The sequence below is a fragment of the Columba livia genome, chromosome 10 (genome assembly GCF_036013475.1).
Source record: "Columba livia isolate bColLiv1 breed racing homer chromosome 10, bColLiv1.pat.W.v2, whole genome shotgun sequence".
In the NCBI taxonomy this organism is placed as follows: domain Eukaryota; kingdom Metazoa; phylum Chordata; class Aves; order Columbiformes; family Columbidae; genus Columba; species Columba livia.
The window spans coordinates 1,568,035-1,588,584 of NC_088611.1; the positions used below are offsets into that span (position 1 = coordinate 1,568,035).

A 20,550-nucleotide genomic window follows, 5' to 3' on the forward strand; every position below is an offset into this window, starting at 1 on the left:
CCAATTGCTGGTTTGGTATCTGAGGCTCTTATTGAAGTAGCAGACTGAATACAGAATCAATATTTGGTTTCAAAAACCTGCTTAGCTCATCTACTGACGTTAGAATTAAAGGGCCAAGCAAAAGGAAGGAAGTGTTGCTTTGTTTAATTTACAGAAAATAAAACAAAATCCAGGATCTAAATGTTCCCTGCAAAGGTACAGTTGCAACTACCCTGTTTACACTCAATTGTAAGCACTGAAAAAAGTTATTTGCACTTCTCCAACACAGAGGACGTTGGTTTTCATTCTTAATCTTCTGGCCAGTTATGCTATAGAGTTTACTCATTTGAAACAATGTAATATGCGTGCATTGATGTAAGGGATGGGCAATTGTAGGGATGAAAGAGAACTAAGCACTGTTTGTTTAATAAAGAGTACATTAGATCATATCTTGTGTAAAAGTAGAAGACTATTCTATGTACTATACTCTGTACTATGTTAAACGTCTTACAACTTGATTTCATTTCTGATAGTAAACCACAGCAAGGTACATGCATAAAATAACCACAAAATGTATTAATTGCCAAATGTTTGCTTTAATTAAACCTTTTAAATGATACACAGTACAATGTATCCACTACTTTGCGAAAATTCACAACAAAATGCAGGTTTCATACGTTTAAAAATATTTTTCATAATAAATTCATAAATAGATGAAGGTAAAGTATAAAAATTACTGTAGTATGCAAGCTTGCTCCCTTGTCTCCTCATATTCCAAACGATCTAGACAGTATTGTGATAAGACAGTTTAAAAGCAAAGTAGTTACTGATGATTAGAAATGTACAGCCTGCATTTCTAAAGAAACCTTGAAAAACAGCAACAGATCTGTCTTAGAAAATGCAGAATAATTTTAACACTGTTATCATCCAAATCCCTCAAATAATTTTGGAATGCAGTGAATGAATTCAATATGAATTAGAGATTTTTTGTTTCCTCCACAACAGGTGTGCGAGCCAGGCTCACCTGGCCACTATCTGCTCTGTGGAGTTGTGGGGCTTCTATCTGTCAGATACCGCTGAGTGAGGCACAAAAGAGGGAAAAGCTGGGTTGGCAGCACTGAGCAGATCTGTCAAAACCCTTAGCATTTCTCCTTACAGACTTACAAAATAGAAATCTTTAAAAACAAACAGTTCAATTCACCTTCTGCTCGGTACGTGTCTGCTGTACATCAGCCAGGCAGGACCCTGTCTGATCGCAGCTGTTGGCTTCCCCGGGTTTTGAAAGGGTTTCCGCACGTAGCGCCATTCCAACACTTAACTCCAGCTTGCAAATCCCTTATGTCACACCACAAACTGTATTAGCAAAGTTATTCTTGTCATCAATATTATCACTCTCTTAAGAAAATGTATATAGCGTTTTATTTTGTCAAGTATCAAACCACTTTTCACACTAAGAATAATCTATTTTAATACCACTTATAAAGGGGAAAAATGCTTACTTACATATCGCATTGAAATAGGGAATGAACATGAAAAATACGGAATCATCAAGATGCTCTGCCTTTCCCATTAATGTATTTATTTCTCCTGCTAACTATTTCCCTTTAGTGCAAAACTGGTTCCATACAAGTTTTGTGCTTTTTTCTTTTCAATAGTAACTAGATGCTTTTGAAGACACTGGTTGGCATCTGTCTGCAGCTTTAATGTCTCTGAAAATCCAGCTCTTAACTCGCTTTTTAGAAGTACCTTCAAACTGCCAAGACAAGTTTGCATGCCGTGTTCAAAGGACCATCTTTCACACTCTTGTTTTCACATACAGTAGTTTAGACAGCCAAAACTACTCCCTCGCATCTTCTTATGAGTCTATATTGCTCATAGAATTTATTGCTGAAAACCCAGGTGTTGATCATTGCGTGTTCTACAGCACAGTGCAGTGTAATAGGCTGTTACTTCGCAGTTACTGAAGAGACTGGCTTTTGGAAACACACAGATTGTGTTGGTCAGCTGCCTTAAAAAGACAATTTCTAAGGAAATACAGTCTTCCAATTAATGTTTTCCTCTGCTGTTATGTGGAGAAGATAATCTTTGTGTCATAAAGTTGTTTTATTTTGTTTTTTAATTGATCCAACAATTAGAATTCCTAACTGCTAGCTTGCCATAATTTTGGTCATATGTAAGGTACTTCCTCTACGCTAAACTTCAGAGAAACTTCAATCCCTTTAGCCAGCTGTTACATCTGAACAGGGTGTACTTTAAGATGTCTGAGTTTAAGGGAAAATTAAGGTTTTGATACCAAAAAGTCGGCAAAAACACTCCTTAACTCTGCTTTGCAAGTGTTAAATTCCTGTTACATTATGTCTGGTCTTGTTACATTAGGCCTAGCCTGGTTTCTAAACGACTTTTCTGTTCTTCTTCTGAGTTTAAACTCCTACAGTGTAGTCAATGTGAAGGTGTACGTTTTCTGAAAGCTGAAAATAGGTGTCTGCTGTTCTTAGTATCCTAGTCTAGGCTTTAAAATTAAAATATATAAATTTAGGATTTTTTTAATGTTATGCTTATGATGAAATTAAAACAGTTCACTTGTAATAATATAGCTTGTAGTAATTTAGTAATTAATTTTAATTCACTCCTAGTAATTTAGCTGCAATAGTGAATTTAGAATGTGCTAGGTAAGCCTTAGGCAGAAGTAGCTTAAACAGAAGCAGCTTTGTGAAGCTGCTGTACCCACCTAATATCTTACCCTGACTTATACTACCTGCTTGGATGAACGATTGCAATGCTGGACTTGATTGATTCTGGTGTATAGTGTATTATATGCATACATGACAGATACTAAGTAACTGTCACAGGAGCAGGAGATTGATAGATATACAAGTGCAAAAAGCTGCTGACTATAGTCTATCTGGTGGCCCTTCAGCGTTTTGTGATAGGAAGATTAATCTTAAATTTTCTGTTAAATTTGAGGCTGAAAGAAAGTACAAAACAGTGTCAGCAGTTCAGCTGGATAATCCAGTTGGAAATAACTCAATTGAAGTCTAATAATATCTTGCAAAAGAAATATGAAAAGTGACTTTTTTGATGATAAAAACAGCCTCAATAAATTCTAATCAATGTACAATCTTGGATCTTCTAAAGGTTTTTAAAATGGTGTCCTGGGGGAGAGAGACATACTTTTTACCTTGTAATGGAAGGAATAGGTTCTAAATACAGCTTTAAGGCAATTTAACAGCTCTCCAAATGTTCTGTTCTGTTAGCATACGCTCAACTAGCTAAGCTGTCCACTCTCGTTCAATATAGACAGCAGTCAAATTTCTGTTGTACAAAAAGTGAACGGGAAAACCTGTAACTCTTTGTATAGTGTATTATTTTACCTTTGGGAAGGAAGATATTTTCTTTAGACAGAGTAAGCATTGATTAAACCTAACACATATAATCGGACTAAACAGAAAATCTTCCCTGACTGTTAATTAGGCTTCACTTTTCCCATTCTTGTGGAGTTATTCTGTTCACTTGTTTTCCGCTGGCCACTAATTCCTGGACCAACAAAACAATTTTTGACACGGTCTGTCTTTAGTGACACCTGAAGTTATGAATGTAATACATGGAACTGCCTTTACCAATGTTCAAGTAATAGAAATGCTTGTTAAAAGAGACAAAGCGGGAGAAAAAAATCACAACCACTTTGTACTTCAGATAATTATTTTTAAAGTGCATTTTAACATTTTTCAGTCATATTAAAAAACTGCTAAGATCAGGATAGAAGAGTATGCTGGCTATTTTTATCTAACCTCTGGCAACAATTCCATAAGCAGTAAATGTACGTTTGGGTTGGTTGGTTGGTTTTGATTTTGTAACCCTGCTCTTTTCCATGTAAACTTAAATGAAATGATAAAAAAGATACAGAGGGCCAAACTTCTGCTGGCAATCAGAACACCTAGTTGTTGAATATTTTGGGGTATTTTTCTAAAGTATGCAGTGGAGATTGCAATTAAATGCTTCCATCTGAGATTTTTTGCTGTTTTCAATAGCTTTATAACCCAATTCAACAGAGTTAAAAGAAATCTAACGCTACCTGGCCAGTAAAAACTAAGAAACCCAGGAGGCTTCATATACATATGTATTAATTGTTAATTTTTTTTATATATATATATAAAATTATATATAATTTATTAATTGTTAATTAATTGCTAATCATATACATATGTATATATTCAAAGCATATATTACATGCTTTGAAAACTGAAAAAAAAGGAGAGTCACTTAATTTTTCAGTTTTCAAAGCATGTATTGTTCTCACTTCATGTTCCTCCAGCATAGTGTTTACACAAAATAATGCAATAGGGCAAATGCCATTGGTCTGTTAGTATAATAAATGCTTTGGAGGCAGGATGGGTAAACATAGACTATTTCTATTAATGAAATAACATATAAATTCAAAACAATCCTACAGAGAGAAACTAATAATGTTGCTACTTCCCTGTTCCCTCAGGACTGGCCTGAGATGGCAAAAGACATTCAAACAGTCAGATGGCTGGGACTATGAGATTAAATAACAGAGGTGTAAATCTTAGTGGGACAATATTTACTGGGGCATATTAAGGAAAGGATTTAATGTTATTTAAGGGTGCTACTGTATATTGCATGTATATTGCACGTGATCATCCAACTCTATTCTTCAAATAAATATGATCTTCCTTAAAGGCAAAGAAAAAAACGAACAAGAGCTCCACTTTTCATGAAGTTCTTAGAAAACCATGCAGTACTAGCTGGGCTTCATTTAGTTTTGTAGTTTTTCCCCACCCATATGTGACCTGCTTTCCACTACAGTGAGAATAATAACATTTTTAGGACTTCTCCTCTGTTCTTAAGTGTTCTCATTCTTAAAAAAAATTTGTTTTGCAAAGCAAACATTAGCAGTTCATAGGCTGACACATTTGGTATTGTACCAATATTTATAATTATGTAAATACAAGTTCCATCCATGATGATGGACTGGTTGGGTAACTGGAGATAAAATTAGCTTACATCAAAACCAATACAAAGGATAACAATGCCCACGCTTCTGGGAACCACATTGTGCTGATTTCATTTCAGTATTTGCCTCTGCATTCCACTCCTAAGTGGTACAAGGCAGGGATCAATGTCCCCTTCTGTGTTTTTGTAATATTTTGCACAGTCTGGGTACTGCCAAAAATAAATGATAAACACTAATGCAAATACGTGGTCAGCCAAGGAGATCTGCTTAAAAGCAATTACTGCACCATAGTCTTGTTAATGTTCAACTGCCAGTAAACAGGTTTCTGGCAAATGTTTATGCTGTGAACTCTGATCCTGCACTACTGAATTATTCACTTGATGTACGTCAGCACACATTTGTAACCTAAGATTTGAAACTGAGGTTTTACCAGTAAATCTCGAGTTTATTGCTACTCACTCTCTTCACCCAGGTAGCCTTTTCGTTTCACTAGGATTAGTGGAAATAAACCAACAAGACTGTCTTCCTAATATCTGAATTACATAGCTATGTGTGTGAATTACAGATTTCACAAAAGCCTTCAGAAAGGGAGTGAAAAACTCTAAGTTACATTTCCTGTTTAATTGATTTCTGATCAAGAAGCTGTCAACCTATTGAGTACTGGGCTATTACTAATAGACCAAGAGAGGGTTTGGTAATTGAAATCCCTTTTTACTACTGATAGCCCAAGCACTGTTATCTGTATCTGCTACTAACCTGAAAAAATAATCCAGGTCTTCAGTCTGTTTCTTTGTTCCCTTTTGTTCAGTTAGGTAGGGCATGCAAATTTGTATTACACTTCTTACAACAAAGAAGAGCCAAGAGTTAGAAGAAAAAGCTGAGTTAAAGCCATAGTCTTAGTTTTCAACAGCAAAATGAAAACCAATCTGGATCAGTGCATTCATTTGAAAACACAGTGAACAAATCACTGGTGCTGTATTTCATGTTTTCTGACTGAAACAGACTAACCTGCAGACAGAGGCTCAACCTTCAAGACTAACTTAAGATTTGTCACCACATATCTCTTAAGAAAAAGTATAGTTCTTGGTCTGATGCTACTTGCTTACTAAACAAACCTCAGAACTAAGGCAATGGATGAATAATCGCTCATTTCTCCATCTGCTGTAAAAACACAATCATTCACTGACTGCACTGTAAGCAGGATTTATGTTCATTTTGCATCTTGCTCCAGTTTTAAGATGAGTTACTATGTAAACTACTGATTTCAATCTGAGAGGTAGCAATACTGTTCTTAAATGCGTGTGAATTCTTATCAGCATGGCTTAAATAATTTGGCACTAATCCTGCAAATAGTGGGACACTGAGCTTATCTGAGGGTCCATGTTCAAGCATGCAGAACTGCAGGACTGTGACCTACAGATGTAAACTATAATATGTCATGACATAAAAGCAAATGCTTGCTAGAATTCTGTATCTTAAGGACCACCTAAACAGGAGGAAAAACATTTATCAGGACTTGAGCTGTAGCTCGGGCTGTCTTCATCATTTTTCCCAAGAGTGGAATACCACTCTTGGGATGCTAATCACTAATAAATCTAGAGATTGGACAATTCTCATTTTCAGTGCCTAGCTACTGCTGGACAGGTACTACCTGTTATCTTTGGATGTAGGAGTGCTGGAAAGGTCCTGGAAAACTATGGAAAAATAGTACCAAGTACTGGAGCTTAACCTGCCCTTCCATATAAAATACTCAAATTGTGAAAACAATACTAATTGAAAAATTTAAGGCCCTTTCACTCTTACTACTATAAAACTTGAAAATTAACCCCTTAAATTAGAACCAAACAGGCTACAAAGCATCCCTAACTCCTCAATTATCTACCTCATAGTTTAAAAAAACAAAAGACCAGAGAATGGTTTAATATTTTTTGTAGGAAGATTAATAGTATTGAAATTAGGATCCACTAGCCCTTTCTTAAATCTTTTTGATTTTCATGACACTGGATATGTTGAATGGCTAAAAACTGGTGTAGCCCTAGTAAGAAACCAGTTCAGGTCCTTTTTGATCAAGGTTTTCAAAAACAACAAGTGACTTCACTTTAAGTGAGTGCTTTCTGAAAACAACCTCCTTCAAAGTAGCGGGATTGCAAAAATCCCTTGTCACGTCTGAACACCTTTGCTTTAACTGCAGTTTAAAATAATCCTGCTTCTGCTGCCTTTGCAAATCCATAACAACGTAGACTTCTGATCAACAGTGACAGATTTTTCCTGCTAAGTGTTTTCAAGAAATGAAAAGCCATTGGTAACTTGTGATAGGGAGAGGGAAGCAGTTGAATACAAAGTTGGGAGGGAATCACTAGAAAAGATGCTGGTTTTCCACAACCAAGAGGTTGCAATGCATGCAGTTTTCAGCTATTCTGAAGTCTTCTTTCCCATTATATGCCCAGATTGTATTTAGAGAGATGGTTTAAAAAACAGCCCAAATCCACTTATACTACTTAAGCAATAAACACTCTGGTAACATAATGTCAAATATAAGACCAGAATTCACCCTGTCGATGACCATTAGGCACACGGCAGGAGATCATGGCTACCAGTCAGTTCAAAGTTTCCCCAGTTCCTGCGTCCAGTGGTGCAGGTCTTGTTTTATGGAATGAAATTAAGAGACCTGAGGGCAAAAAAATGAATGATACCCACTTGGAGAAGGGAGCTATCACTGTGCAAACAGCAAAAAGTGAAACGCATCTACCCTCTCCTCAAGGCTGTATTTAAAATAACTACACTGCTCCAATCCTGCTTGACAGCAAGTCACGTGATATTGCTCAGGCTGATTTTGCTTTTTGTTAAAATGATAACTTAAAAAAATTATAACAAAACCTGAGAGAAGGCTTCCTCACCTGTTCCATTACTAACTAGCAATCCATATGCCCTAGGACAGGTGACTGCTATTTGGTCCTGTAATCAAATCCTTGCGTATTCTGACACTTGAAACACCTTCATCAAAGACACCATCACTTTCTGGTCATTGGTGGAGTGCTGAGGATTTAAAGAGACACTGTCAAGACTGCCTATTCCAAAAGCAACTTCCTTTGCCAACAGTTCCATGCTAAATGCTTCTGGACTTTGGGCGTGCATCAGTCTCTTCCCCAACCATCTGTCTCCTCACCCCACATCACCAGTTCAAAGTTCTTTCCTCTGCTTTTGTAACTTGTATGAAGGTTACACAAAATAAAATGGTGGGGACAAATGTTGAGTGAGTTTTTCAGAGGGCTTGACTTTTAGGACTACCTCTCAAGAGTCCCTTTTTAAAAATAAGACACCAAAGCAAACAGGATTGTGTCTAACTTCTACAAAACTGCTGGTTTCACAGGAGGAGAATATGGCTACCATGCTACTCAGCATTAGGGTGAAGCACCATCTAAATTCCAGTAAAGTTAGGGATATCACCTAGGTTGGATCAGCAACCACATCCCCAGCTTTCTACAACGTCTTTGCTGTCAAGCTTGATGCTGTCAGTATTCTTCTCACTGAACATGGGGCCTCCATGCCTCATCATGAGCTCTGTAGCCATCTTCACAAAAGCCTCCTCCACGTTGCTGGAGTCTTTCGCAGAGGTCTCTATGGCACAGATGATATTATCGTAGTGTTCAGCCAGACTCTGAGCTTCCTCCAGCTGAACCTCTCGAAGGTCACTTAGGTCAGACTTGTTTCCTGGAAGAAAAAAAAACAATGGAGTAATCGTAATGACTATTTATGTTAGACTAAGTATTTAGCAGGAGGTTCTCAGGTTGCCCATAGAAGCTGCAGAATTTCCATTCTCGGAGATTTTCAACATTTGACTGGAAAGGCCCTGACCAACCTGCCATTAGCCTTGCTTTGAGCAGGCTGGACGAGATAATCTCCGAAGCCCCTTCCAACCTGTATTTCTGTATGACTGCTATAGAGAACAGAAAAAGTCAGTAACTGAAGAGTGGTGGCTGTAGACCTTAGCAGAAGAAAAATGGGCTAGAAGTGAAAGCTAAAACCATTTTATGAAACAGCAGCAGTTTACCAGTAGAATACTACAGGTCTACAGGCTTCGAGCCACATCTGAGACAGAAAAATTTGGGATGGGAAGCAGAACTTCTAGCAGAGAACTGACAAACCCTGATTGCCCTGAAGTCCTTCCAAAATCCTCCATCTGCTGAAGTATGTGGGTGCTCCAGTTCACCAAAACACGTTAGCTTGCTATGATGGAGCTTCTTTGGGCCCTGGCAACCTTCTGATCCTTATCATGAGAGTAGCTCCACCGCAGTTGTGCCCTCGGAGATCCTGGGCACCCAGTTCCCCATTAAGTGAGACGCAAAGGATTCAAAGCTGGCTTCTGATACAAAGCTGGCTACATCTTAGCACAAATTGATCAAAGCAAGACATTTCTGTTTTCATGAATCAGCACTTCCTAATTAAAAAAAATAAAAAATCGGGAAAATTTCCAATTGGATCTATTACACACATCTTAACTTCAACCAAAAATAAAACTTTTAACCATCTTAAACAACTATTGCAACTAATTACATTGTACAGTAACATGTAGTTCTTGGTATGAAAATTTTTAACTCACCAATCAGTATTTGTACAATGTTGGAACCGGCATACTTTCTGACATCCTCGATCCAGCGAGGAATGGACAGGAAAGAGCCCCTCTTGCTGATATCATACGCCAGGATCGCTCCATTTGCACTGCGGTAATAACTCTGCGTGATGGTTCGGAACCTCTCCTGGCCAGCCGTGTCCCAGATCTGCAGCTAAATTAAACAAAGCATACAGCGAGACACTGAATTAAAAGCTAGGGCTTGATTCAATAGCCTTCTTATAAATCTCCCTTATACACAATACATTCTGGCATCATGTTTTTCTAGTTCATGATTTAAGGACAATAATATACACTGGAGAACCTCTTGTGCTTGGTTGCTCGAAGTTTCTATCTGTATCAGTTGAGACACTCTGGGTTCCTGCAGGTGAGCTCTGATGCATCCTTCTGTGGCACGTTATGAAATGATCACTTTTGTATGTCCAGCCCTACCCCTTTGCCACCTCCTCTAGCAGAGTTAGAAAAATAAGATCACAGTATCACAGTATGTTTGGGATTGGAAGGGACCTCAAAAGATCATCCAGTCCAATCCCCCTGCTGGAGCAGGAACACCCAGGTGAGGTCGCACAGGAACATGTCCAGGCGGGTTTTGAATGTCTGCAGAGAAGGAGACTCCACAACCTCCCTGGGCAGCCTGTTCCAGTGCTCTGTCACCCTTACTGAGAAGAAGTTTTTTCTCAAATTTAAGCAGAACCTCTTGTGTTCCAGCTTGATCCCATTACCCCTTGTCCTGTCATTGTTTGCCACCGAGAAGAGCCTGGCTCCATCCTCATGGCACTCACCCTTTATATATTTATAAAAATTAATCTTAGTCCACAGGCAAGCCGATCCAGTTCATCGCCTGGTGTATCAATGAAACTACAAGTGGGTTTTCATCAGCTTGTCCTCTGAGCTACCGACACGGTTTTGCCAGTTCTGCTGCAGGGACAATAACAACTGGAGTAGGGTGTGGTACTGGCATCTGAAAGCACTGATGCTGCTTTATAAGGAAACATGACACAATTAAAAGAATATATATAAAAAAACATAAAACTTTTAGAAAAGCCAGCAATTCTAGGTTTCAGTGAAGTCAAAGATGTAGTCAGTCTAGTCAGCCGTCCTTTTTTAGGCGGTAGAAGAGACATTACATCTGGGCAGGAGGAAGAAATATGGAGATTTTTGCCTAAATCCAGCAGTGTATGAGCTATGAGTTCAGTATCAGGGTTTCAGTTCCCAGTACTAGATGTTCCAGAGGAAGCAGCCAAATAACTCAGAGTGGACAAACACAATATCCTGCTCATAGGAAAACTTCTTTTTAAAGCCTCTTCTTTTACAGGTTGTCTAATGTCCTAGAACATGACGGCTTATATTCCAGGAGCTTTTAATCTAAAGTAACTGTGGATGTTCTCATTCTCCACTTAAATCTCTAATCCTTTTTGAATCTTGCAAAGCTCTTGGCTTTAATACATAGCAGCAATGAAACCAAAGAATTTCCTTTTATAAATTTTATATATTCTGTCCTTCTGTTGCACTTTCATTTATCATTTGGGGATTGAGACATGAGAGACCACTGCTTGTCTCCTTGTGCCATTCCTCATGTATTCTGCATCTCCTCTTAACTGAGACAGGACATAAGCAAATATTCTTGGGTTTTTAAATCTTTCCTATATGTGTAGACCTGTTAATTAGTTCCCCTGCCTCTGAACTCCTTTCTTTTCAAGTGCAGACAACTAAATACAATGTGCCAGTGATGTTTTATACCAAATTATATGGAATCACTTTTCCATTTCTTTCTTCTGCACATTAGTACTTTGTATCTTCTGACTCCTGCATTTTTTAGCGTAAATTTTCATTTTGGAATAGGCTGTGCTGATCAGATCATTTTCCTGTGCTAACCAGGCATTTAGATCCCAAATGTTATTTATACAGCTTAAAAGGAATCACTCCACTGAAAAAGTACTTCTCTGTCCTGGTAAAAGTTTTCTCAGCGAAGGGGAAGGGACTGTAATGGACTCAGAAAACCACAAAGCAATGGTTATTAACAGAACAGACAATTACTAGAGACAAGGAAGTTCATGGCAGGTTTATGTAAGATGTTCTCTGTACTCCAGTCTCCCACTAGACCTTTGTGTCTGTTACATAGTTTTAAATCTTAATACGTGATTAAGCAAAGTGCAAACAAGGCTAATGATGATTACCCAACTCTTGGAAGAGGTCTGAGATTCTGTGCATATAAAATAATTATAAGCCTTCTAAATCTAAAAAAAAAAAAAAAAAAAGTTTTAGCTTACACTTTTCACATAGTATAAATAGAAGGGATTTACCTGCAGAGTGACTGAGCAAGCCAGTCTTGGGCCTTGTGCTGTACACCAGATTTTGAAAACCTCTGTGTAAGTATGTACCATAGAATCACTGAGGCTGGGACAGATTTTGGGAGGCTGCAAAGCCAACTGCCTGCTCAAAGTGGGGTCAAAACTCAATTCTTCTCGGAAGGACTGCTCTATGATTTTCCTGGGCAACCAAAATGAGTCGCACCAGCCTGTAGTTCTCAGGATTTCTTGCCCCTCTGAATATGACGTTTGCCTTTCTCTGGCACCCCATCATTTCCACAGCCTTTCAGTAGTGATAAAGCAACCTCAAAATGTCACCAACAAGATCTTGCAGCACCCCTACACATTTTTTACTCAAACATTTCTATCTGTGTTTGCAGGACTGAATGTATTATACACAGTTGCTGAAGCCCTGAGTATCCTGCTGGGAACAGCACAGAGGACTGGCCTTCCAGGAGCTCCCAGCCATCTCCTCCCAGCCTACGCCCTCCAGGTAGGCTCCTTCCCTTAAGAATCTGAAATTCGTGCTCCCCTACTTGTCACTCCTCTTTTGTGTAAGGATTATGAATTATTTAGCTCTTTACATTATCATCAGTTTATTGTGGGTTTGCTTTCATTGCTGAGACTACGGGATACATTAGACCCCAAATCTGATACTTTCTTTGCAACATATTGACCGACACACTTGTTGGTCACCGTTCCATCCCTTCTGCTGGGAGAAGGAGCAAGGTGGGTGTTTACTCTTTGTTTCAGGGAAAGTCAGTCAAATAAGGGCATGGTTTAACGACTTGCTTCAGCCAAACTGAGACCACACGGTCATCAAAAACTTGCCCTCTCCCTGCACTGAAACTAGGACCTGTTAATCTGATACAGAGAGCACTGATTTAACTGCAAAATAAGTTTTTTCCTTTTGTTTGAAGGCTTAATACTAATTATACTGAAAGCACACAGACTGCATAGGGAGGAGAGTAGTTCAAGACAACTTTGCCACTAGTCATGAATACGCCCCTTCAGTTTAACTTGTTGCTGAAGGTGGGTGTGAGCCGATGCAATAACCTCACCTGAAGCTGAGCAAGGAGCCCCTGTTCGGTCTCTGGCAGATGCATGCAGAGCCGGCAGCTCTAGCTGGTGAGGATCAGCCTGCCTCGCAGCATGCTCAGTGTGCAAAGGTACTTTGTAGGGGGCTAATAACAACTCACTCCTCACAATTTGGAAGCTTGAAAACCTTGTTTGTCACAGTGTTTGAAGTTTTAATAACTGTCTTATTTTAAAACAATAAGAACACACACTACAGACATAACAGAGTATGCAAGTATTCTGAAACAGATTACCTAGTTTAAAGGAAGATGTATTCCTAGAGGCAAAATCTAGCTCATTTGCTTGACAGCATCCTTACAAAACTCTACAAAAAATATCTCTGTATAGCACAAATCAGTCCAATATAGGATTTAAAAAAAAATAAGTCACTACAAAAATACCAGTTCTGATCATAAGTTAATAGTATTTTCTCCAGTAGGGGTACACAGATACATTTCAAACAATTCTATTGAAAAAGAAACGAGAACTATATATAAACACCAAGCACAACTACAAATTAGACCCATCATTTTACAGTAAAAGTTTTATATAGTCTCTTTGTTAAACTATCTTTACAAACAGGCAACTCTTGACAAGAAATAACAATTGCAAATTCTTTGGAAAAAAAATTAGTTTTAGTATTTCTCATTTAAAAGCCTCTCAATATAAGTTAAATGTTAAAAATCAAAACACCATGTGAACTGTACTAGCCACAGGCTACCAAAAAAGTACAATCATATAGTCTTTTGTATTGTATAAGTGTACCACATATGCAGTATATGACACAAAGTTCTTAATTATTTATTGCCTTTATTTAAGTGCTTCAGCTTTGCAAATAACATGATGAAAGCCATGTCTGTCACTTAGTAACCTTTTAAGCAATTCCTTGTTTGTAATTATTTTCACAACAATTTTGGTGAAAGAAAGAGAGAAGCTGGGATTGCTGGAGGATTGTGTTAAATTCATGTGAAGATACTAAGGAAAACCACCTGTGCAATAAGAGTTTGGTAGCAGGTCTTCAGGGGACCATCCCTAGTGACAAATGAGGACAGGGTAAAGAACACAGAATAAACACCCCTTGTTCAGAAGGAATATGACAGAATACCCTAAGTGAACAAAGGCAATGAGCCACCTTTCTTGTCCTAATTGTTTACAACTGAATGCCCATTTAGTTACAAAAGCTGGTTATTTTGATCTGCTCTTAGCTTTGAACTTTTTTGGCCAGCAGAGCCCTTAGCACTGGCTGGTACCGAACAGCAAAGCACTAAACCAACTATTAATTCCTGTAAGTTTTTTCATGACTCCATATAACCGCTGTAGAATCGGAGCTTTCCATAAGTACTTTAGACAAAGTCTTGAACATCTTTTTGTATTTGCTTTTTCATCTATTCCTGTTGGGAAGGAGTTAATCTCCTTCAGCCCCTGCCCAGATGCAGGCTGGGCTCTGGCTGCCTGGGGGGCGGCTGTGCTGAAAAGGCCTGGGGGTCTCTGCAGGCAGCAAGCTGACCAGGAACCAGCAGATCAAGGGAGGTGATTATTCCCTTTTATTCAGCACTTGTTAGATTCCAATTAAAATCTAGTGTCCAGTTTTGGACCCCCCATGCAAGGAAGACACTGAAGAACTGGAGCAAGTTCAGGGGAGGGCCATCAACATGGTCAGGTATCCAGAGTACACACCCTGTGAGAAGAGTCTGAGGGAAACAAGCTTATTGAGCATGGGAGAGGGACTAGAGATGACCTGTCAGCGGTTGGCCCATGCCTAGGAGGAGGTCATCAAGACTGAGCCAGGATCTTCACACTGGCACATGATGAGGGACACCAGAGAAAAATTGAAACAAGGAATGTTTCAACTTAATGTAAGAAGGAAAACAGAAGGTGGCAAAATTTATGGTGGATCTCTAGAAGAACATTCTGGGGTGTCTGATTAGGGTTGAAGACTCTGTCTATTTCTATAGTTGAAACTCTTTCTTTAAGACAGTGGGTGACAGGTTGACCAAAGAGCATGAGTATTATCAAATGGTTTGACGTGGCGTCTTCTTGCATTGATAAACATGTTGTTTATCAAAGGTTAAGGCTTAATAAATGGCCTCAAGACACATTAAATAATTTCTCCATTCCATACTTCCTACATAACTTATTAAGAACTTTCCTGGTTCATCTAAACTATCACAGGAGTCCAGGTTTACTTTTGCTTGTGAAGGAGCATTAATAATAGCGAAGTACATCCTATTGCTGATACCTTCCTTTAAAAAGATAGAAATGTCACTTTTGTGCTATGAATTCTTCAATATATAGCAACTTCCATAACATTTTCCAGCAATGAAATGGTGGGTGCAAAGACCATGCTAAATGATTCTTAACCAACTGTGTCCAAATCCTGTCACCTCAAATGGCAAACAATAATATACATTTCTGTCCACGGACAAATTACAACACTTGCTCATAAAAAAAAACTTACTGAAACAATATGGAAACTTAACCCATACAGTTTTTGTCAAAAGCAACAAAACCAACATTAGTATGGCAACATATTTCAATTTAAAGCGATATCCATACACAGTTAGGATAAACTGATCCATTCAATTGTTTCCCTACAACATTTTCAGAGAACGAGGAATCCCTGTTTGCTGGGAATGCAGCATTCCTGTTTGCTTTAGCATCATGGGTGTCACAGTAGTTAACACAGAAGAGAGCTACACTTTCCTCTGGATGTCAAAGAATATTCTTCCATTGAGCAACCAATAGCTTCATTTGTATTTGTTTAGCAGTGTTATTAAATACAACAGTCAGGAATCAAGACAGTTAACAAGTCATAATTTTATATTACTTGCAATTTGGTCAGATAATGACACATTATATTTTGGGCCATTCTGAAGGAAATATAGTTACAGCCATGAGGCCTGAAGCAAAGCCAAGAATCTTGATATCACATGGGCTGAAAAAGCTTGCAAATTAAAAAGTGCGGTGATACATAAAGACGTATTTGTCAGGAAAATAATGTGTTCGTTTTCAAGTGTTCTTCTGCTGCTTTCTGAAAGATACAGCAAGAGAAAAACTATGGCATAAAGGAAAAAATACTCAGTATATGTAAACCACTATGAAATGACAGCATAAAGTAGATATTAGAGACACACACAATTAATTTAAGAGGAAATTCAGTTAAAGAAAGGAATTTTGTTATTACTAACCACAATTCATGGACTTAGGAATGAAGAATGTCCTTGCCTATCATTATGTAGTCTTAGTTCCACCATTTTATAAATCTTTTCTTACAGTGACATAGCAGTTACAAAACATTTTTTGTTCTGTTTGCCAGATGCTTTCTCACACTTAAAGAACAAGTAATTACTTTATCAATAGGACTTTAATCACTATGCATTAAGTCAACAACCACAACTTTTGGGAACTACAGTCTGTACTCTGTAGGATTTTACCAGCTAAGGAGGATGTATTTTATAGGGCAGAATGCCACAATTTCAGGCTGTTAAACAGCATATGCTAGAGATTTTTAAAAAATGAAAATAGACCGCAGACATTTCATAAAGCTGAGGGGGGAAATTCTGGATATCTGCTGGTCAGAATTCACCTTTGTGATAAAAATCAAGGTGGTCATCACAGGTAGCTTTGACTTTGAAGTTCCAGCAGAACCCAGTGTGCTAGATCTGCCAAATCCTGCCTGGCTCTGTTCCGCACGGGCTGCCTTCTCCAGCGCCTCCAGGAGCCCATGGCTCACAACAGCCTGTCCCACGGGCAATGGGCCTCTACCATCCCACCGGACAACCCCTCAAATTACAGTTGGAGATCTTGAAACAAGAACAAGAGAAACAGGAGACTGGATGGCGCAGACAACCTTACATATTCTTCCTCTCTGGAAGTGGTAAATATTGGCAAACAGGGGTTAGCACATACTGGGGAAGCTTATGATACCAATACTTTACTGTTTTATTTAAAAAGAAAATGCTTCAGTTATCAGGACTGTCCATTAATAGATCCTTTTTCAAGCATTAACATCTCTTTAAATCTGAAGTTTAGTCAGCTTCAGTAGCTGATGAAACAGTGATGTAGTAAGCATCACTTAAGGCACTTGAAAGAATGCAGCTTTAAGATGCACGGAAAGCCTTGAGTTTAAAAACAACAATTAAAGAGCTATTTGCAGAACTTTTAGATCCCTTCAGTATCCCAACACGCTTTTTTTCCCTTATCCAACAAAAATGCATCAAAAGGAAGTGATACTTAGAATCCTTGGTCTCCAAATGTTTCAGAAACATTATATAACTGCAATGACAACACTTGAAGTTTTAAACAGACAAGAACACTAACACAATTAACCGTAAAATGTTTGTTTCAACCTCAAAAGAAGTATCTGGCTCATAGTCCCTGTTGTGTTGTAATACTGTCCTCAGCCTGACCAAAGACGAAGCTTAGGCCATCGGGGATGTGGAGCAAGCATTCAAAAGCTCCGTGGGACTTTTTTCTGTTCTCATCTGAAGATGAGCTTACAAAACATTATAAAAATAGGAACCGTCGTATTCTGCACCGTTTGCTAAGAAGAAAATAAGCCTTCACATTCCTTACGAAGACACTGTCTTGAGTAGCAGAAACCCATAATGAAAAGGGAGCAGCACAGAAAATCATCACCTGGCATGCTTTTGTATGGATCTTTTTGTAAGGTCAAACTTTATTTTAAACATGTCCCAAACACCTCGATCTGAGGCATCCCAATCAACAATTTATCCGAAACTGTTAAAATACAGTATGTCTCACATGACTGAGCCAGACACAATGAGACACACAGTGTCTCTCACAGAGCACATGTACAGGCTTGTTTACTATGGGGACAGGAGAGCTGTTTGGAGAGCTGAAGTGCTCCTCCTAGAATCACTGGAACCCACACCAAACCCAAATCTGTCAAATGTGCAAGATACATCTGATAGTAAGAATTTATTTACCTACTCTATAAGGGAGCTCACAAAAGTATTATCCTTGTTTTCCGTTTCCTGTAGCATGCTGAACAATCCTACCTAGATTGGATGGGCTGCTCTGAAAGCTCAATCAAACTGGTAAAGTCTGAATGGAATTTAAAACTTCACATATAACCCGCTCCTTAACAGACCAAAAAAAGAAAAACTCCCAAGCAAATGTTTTCATATTCTAGCTGTGTCCCTGACGCAGCAGCTATCAAAAATATCTGTAAGGTAAATAGGCAACAATGTTGGATTAATTTGCCCAAAGTAATGCTTAAAATATTCTTCTTCAATCTGTGCCTCCCTAATTTTTGTTCTAAGGGGAAGTATAGAACATTCCAAGGAAAAAGCTTCAAGAGCTTGCATTTTCTTACTATTTTTTTTTGTAAAACACTTAGCAACAACCCACAGGTTTCATTACAGACTTACTACTGATTCAGGTGTAAGTAGTGACAAGAGAAAAGAGCACAGGTAGGGAGTTGGGGTTATTTCCCGGGCCAGTCCTCTCCTGCTCCCCAACTCTGTGGCCAGCCCCCTGGCACCAGGAACAGACACATTTGTCACTTGCTATGTGCCTGGCATTTACATGGAGCCAGGCTTCAATCCGAAAGGAGAAACCCCACTTCCAACAGCTCCCTTGCTAGAAAGCACAGAAGAGATTACAACAGCACAGACAGAAAATCCGAGTTTCCTTTTCATCTGCTAACCACAGCTATATGTGATAGGGAAGTGTGTGATACTGCCAAGAAAATAAACACCTTGGATAGGTGTGGAACTTCTAATCCCCCTCCTTTCCTAAAAAATTTAAGCCTTCATTTCTTCCATTTCTGCAACTTTCTCTGCTTTTAATTCTCTGCTCAAAGTTAATTTCTATATAAAAAAAGAATAGAGGACTTCGACACCTACTTTGGTAAACACAGAGCAAAATCCAACTGCAACCACCGTATTTCTGTGTCACCAAAAGCTGTACCGTTTCATGATCTTTCCCAGGCAGTGACTGCGTCAAATTCTTTTTAGTTCCACTGGGGATAAGTAAGGACAGCTGTCAGACCCCATTCTGGAGGTGCTTTAAGCCCTTTTTCCTGCTGTTTGATCATCCTGTGCTCAGAGGCCAATGTGTTGTAGGAGAATCTATGCTGCTTAGGGTCTGAGGATAATTCCACCAGGTAAATGTCCTGTCCTCTTTCTAACCCTAACAAGTAGCTGGTTTTCTTCAGCAGAAGAAAAGCAGAGTCAGATTTAGGGTTGATGTGTTCTGGTTATAGAAAAACTATAAAAGTTGCACTTTCTGAGACACCCTATAAACAGTGCTTTAAGATAACTTAAATATGCCTATTTTAGCAACCACTCCTCAGGCTTCTCTCAATGTGCCAGTTCCACATCCCTTTCTGGAAACATGACAGTCCAGCTGAGGTTCCTTCTGGCTTGTAAACAGCCCCTCGCCAGAAGCTCGTCTGACAAGAGGGGTGCTGCACTCACAGCAGAGCGGCGGCAGAGCCCGGCCGCAAGTGAGCCTTGGAGGGGCTTCTACCGGCCTTCAGGCGTTGCTAACGAGGAACCAGCCCAGCCTGCGGCTGCACGGCTGTTCCTGCCCCAGCAAAACACGGCCACGGATGCGCCTGGTCCCTCCTCGCCCGCGGGAGGGCTCGGGAAGGCGGCACCGGCGCTGAGCAGCCCGCCCTGGGATGCAGCAGCAGCCCCGGGCAAGTCCGCAGCGGGACGGGGCACCCGGGCGGGCGGCACCGCTCGCCACCGCCGCCTCCTCCTCCGGCAGCCGGGCCGGGGCCGGACGACCCCGCCGGCATCTCGGCGGCTGCGGCGGCCCGGAGCTCCGCGGCGCTGGGGGCGGGCCGGGAGATGAGCCCCGGCTCCCTGCCTGCCCCGGAACCGGAGCGTCCGGCCGCTCCCTCCGCCTCAGGCCGCCGCTCCGCTCACCTTCACCCGCTTGCCCTGGATCTCCAGGCTCTTCATGGTGAAGTCCACGCCGATGGTGCTGCCCTGGCGCTCGGCGAAGGCCCCTGTTTTGAAGCGCTGAACGAGGCAGGTCTTGCCCACGCTGGCGTCCCCGATGAGCACCAGCTTGAAGAGGAAGTCGTAGCTTTCCTCCGGGTCGGGGCCGGGCCCCGCCGCCGCCCCCGACGCTGCCGGGCCGGGCATCGCTGCGGCCTTGCGCCCGCCGCCGAGGGGAGCCGGGCTGTGCGCAGCGCCCGCCGCCCCCCGCCGCGCCGGGCCTAGCGCTGGGCCCGCCCCCGCCCGGCCCTCCCTCTCTCCGCCTCCCGGGCATGCCCGGCCGGGACTGGCGGGGTCTGCTCGGGGCGCGGTTCGGCGTAAACCATCGTGTGTTTAGGCGATGTGCTAGAGTGTTAGATGTGTTAGAGTCAGCGGTCGTGAGTGCACTCGCTCTGCTGTGAGTGCAGCACCCCTCTTGTCAGACGAGCTTCTGGCGAGGGGCTGTTTACAAGCCAGAAGGAACCTCAGCTGGACTGTCATGTTTCCAGAAAGGGATGTGGAACTGGCACATTGAGAGAAGCCTGAGGAGTGGTTGCTAAAATAGGCATATTTAAGTTATCTTAAAGCACTGTTTATAGGGTGTCTCAGAAAGTGCAACTTTTATAG

The 20,550-nt window shown here is 40.4% G+C and overlaps 1 protein-coding gene across 1 annotated transcript; it reads right to left on the reverse strand.

The window, feature by feature from the left end:
- Window positions 1–555: 555 nt before the first annotated feature.
- On the reverse strand, window positions 556–20,185 carry RAB43 (RAB43, member RAS oncogene family). Its single transcript, XM_065074457.1, has 3 exons — window positions 19,870–20,185; window positions 9,555–9,738; window positions 556–8,665 (listed from the first exon to the last, which is right to left on the reverse strand). The coding sequence occupies exons 1-3, from the start codon at window positions 20,089–20,091 to the stop codon at window positions 8,412–8,414; spliced, it is 660 nt and encodes a 219-aa protein (XP_064930529.1). The 5' UTR covers window positions 20,092–20,185; the 3' UTR covers window positions 556–8,411.
- Between the last annotated feature and the right edge of the window lie 365 nt (window positions 20,186–20,550).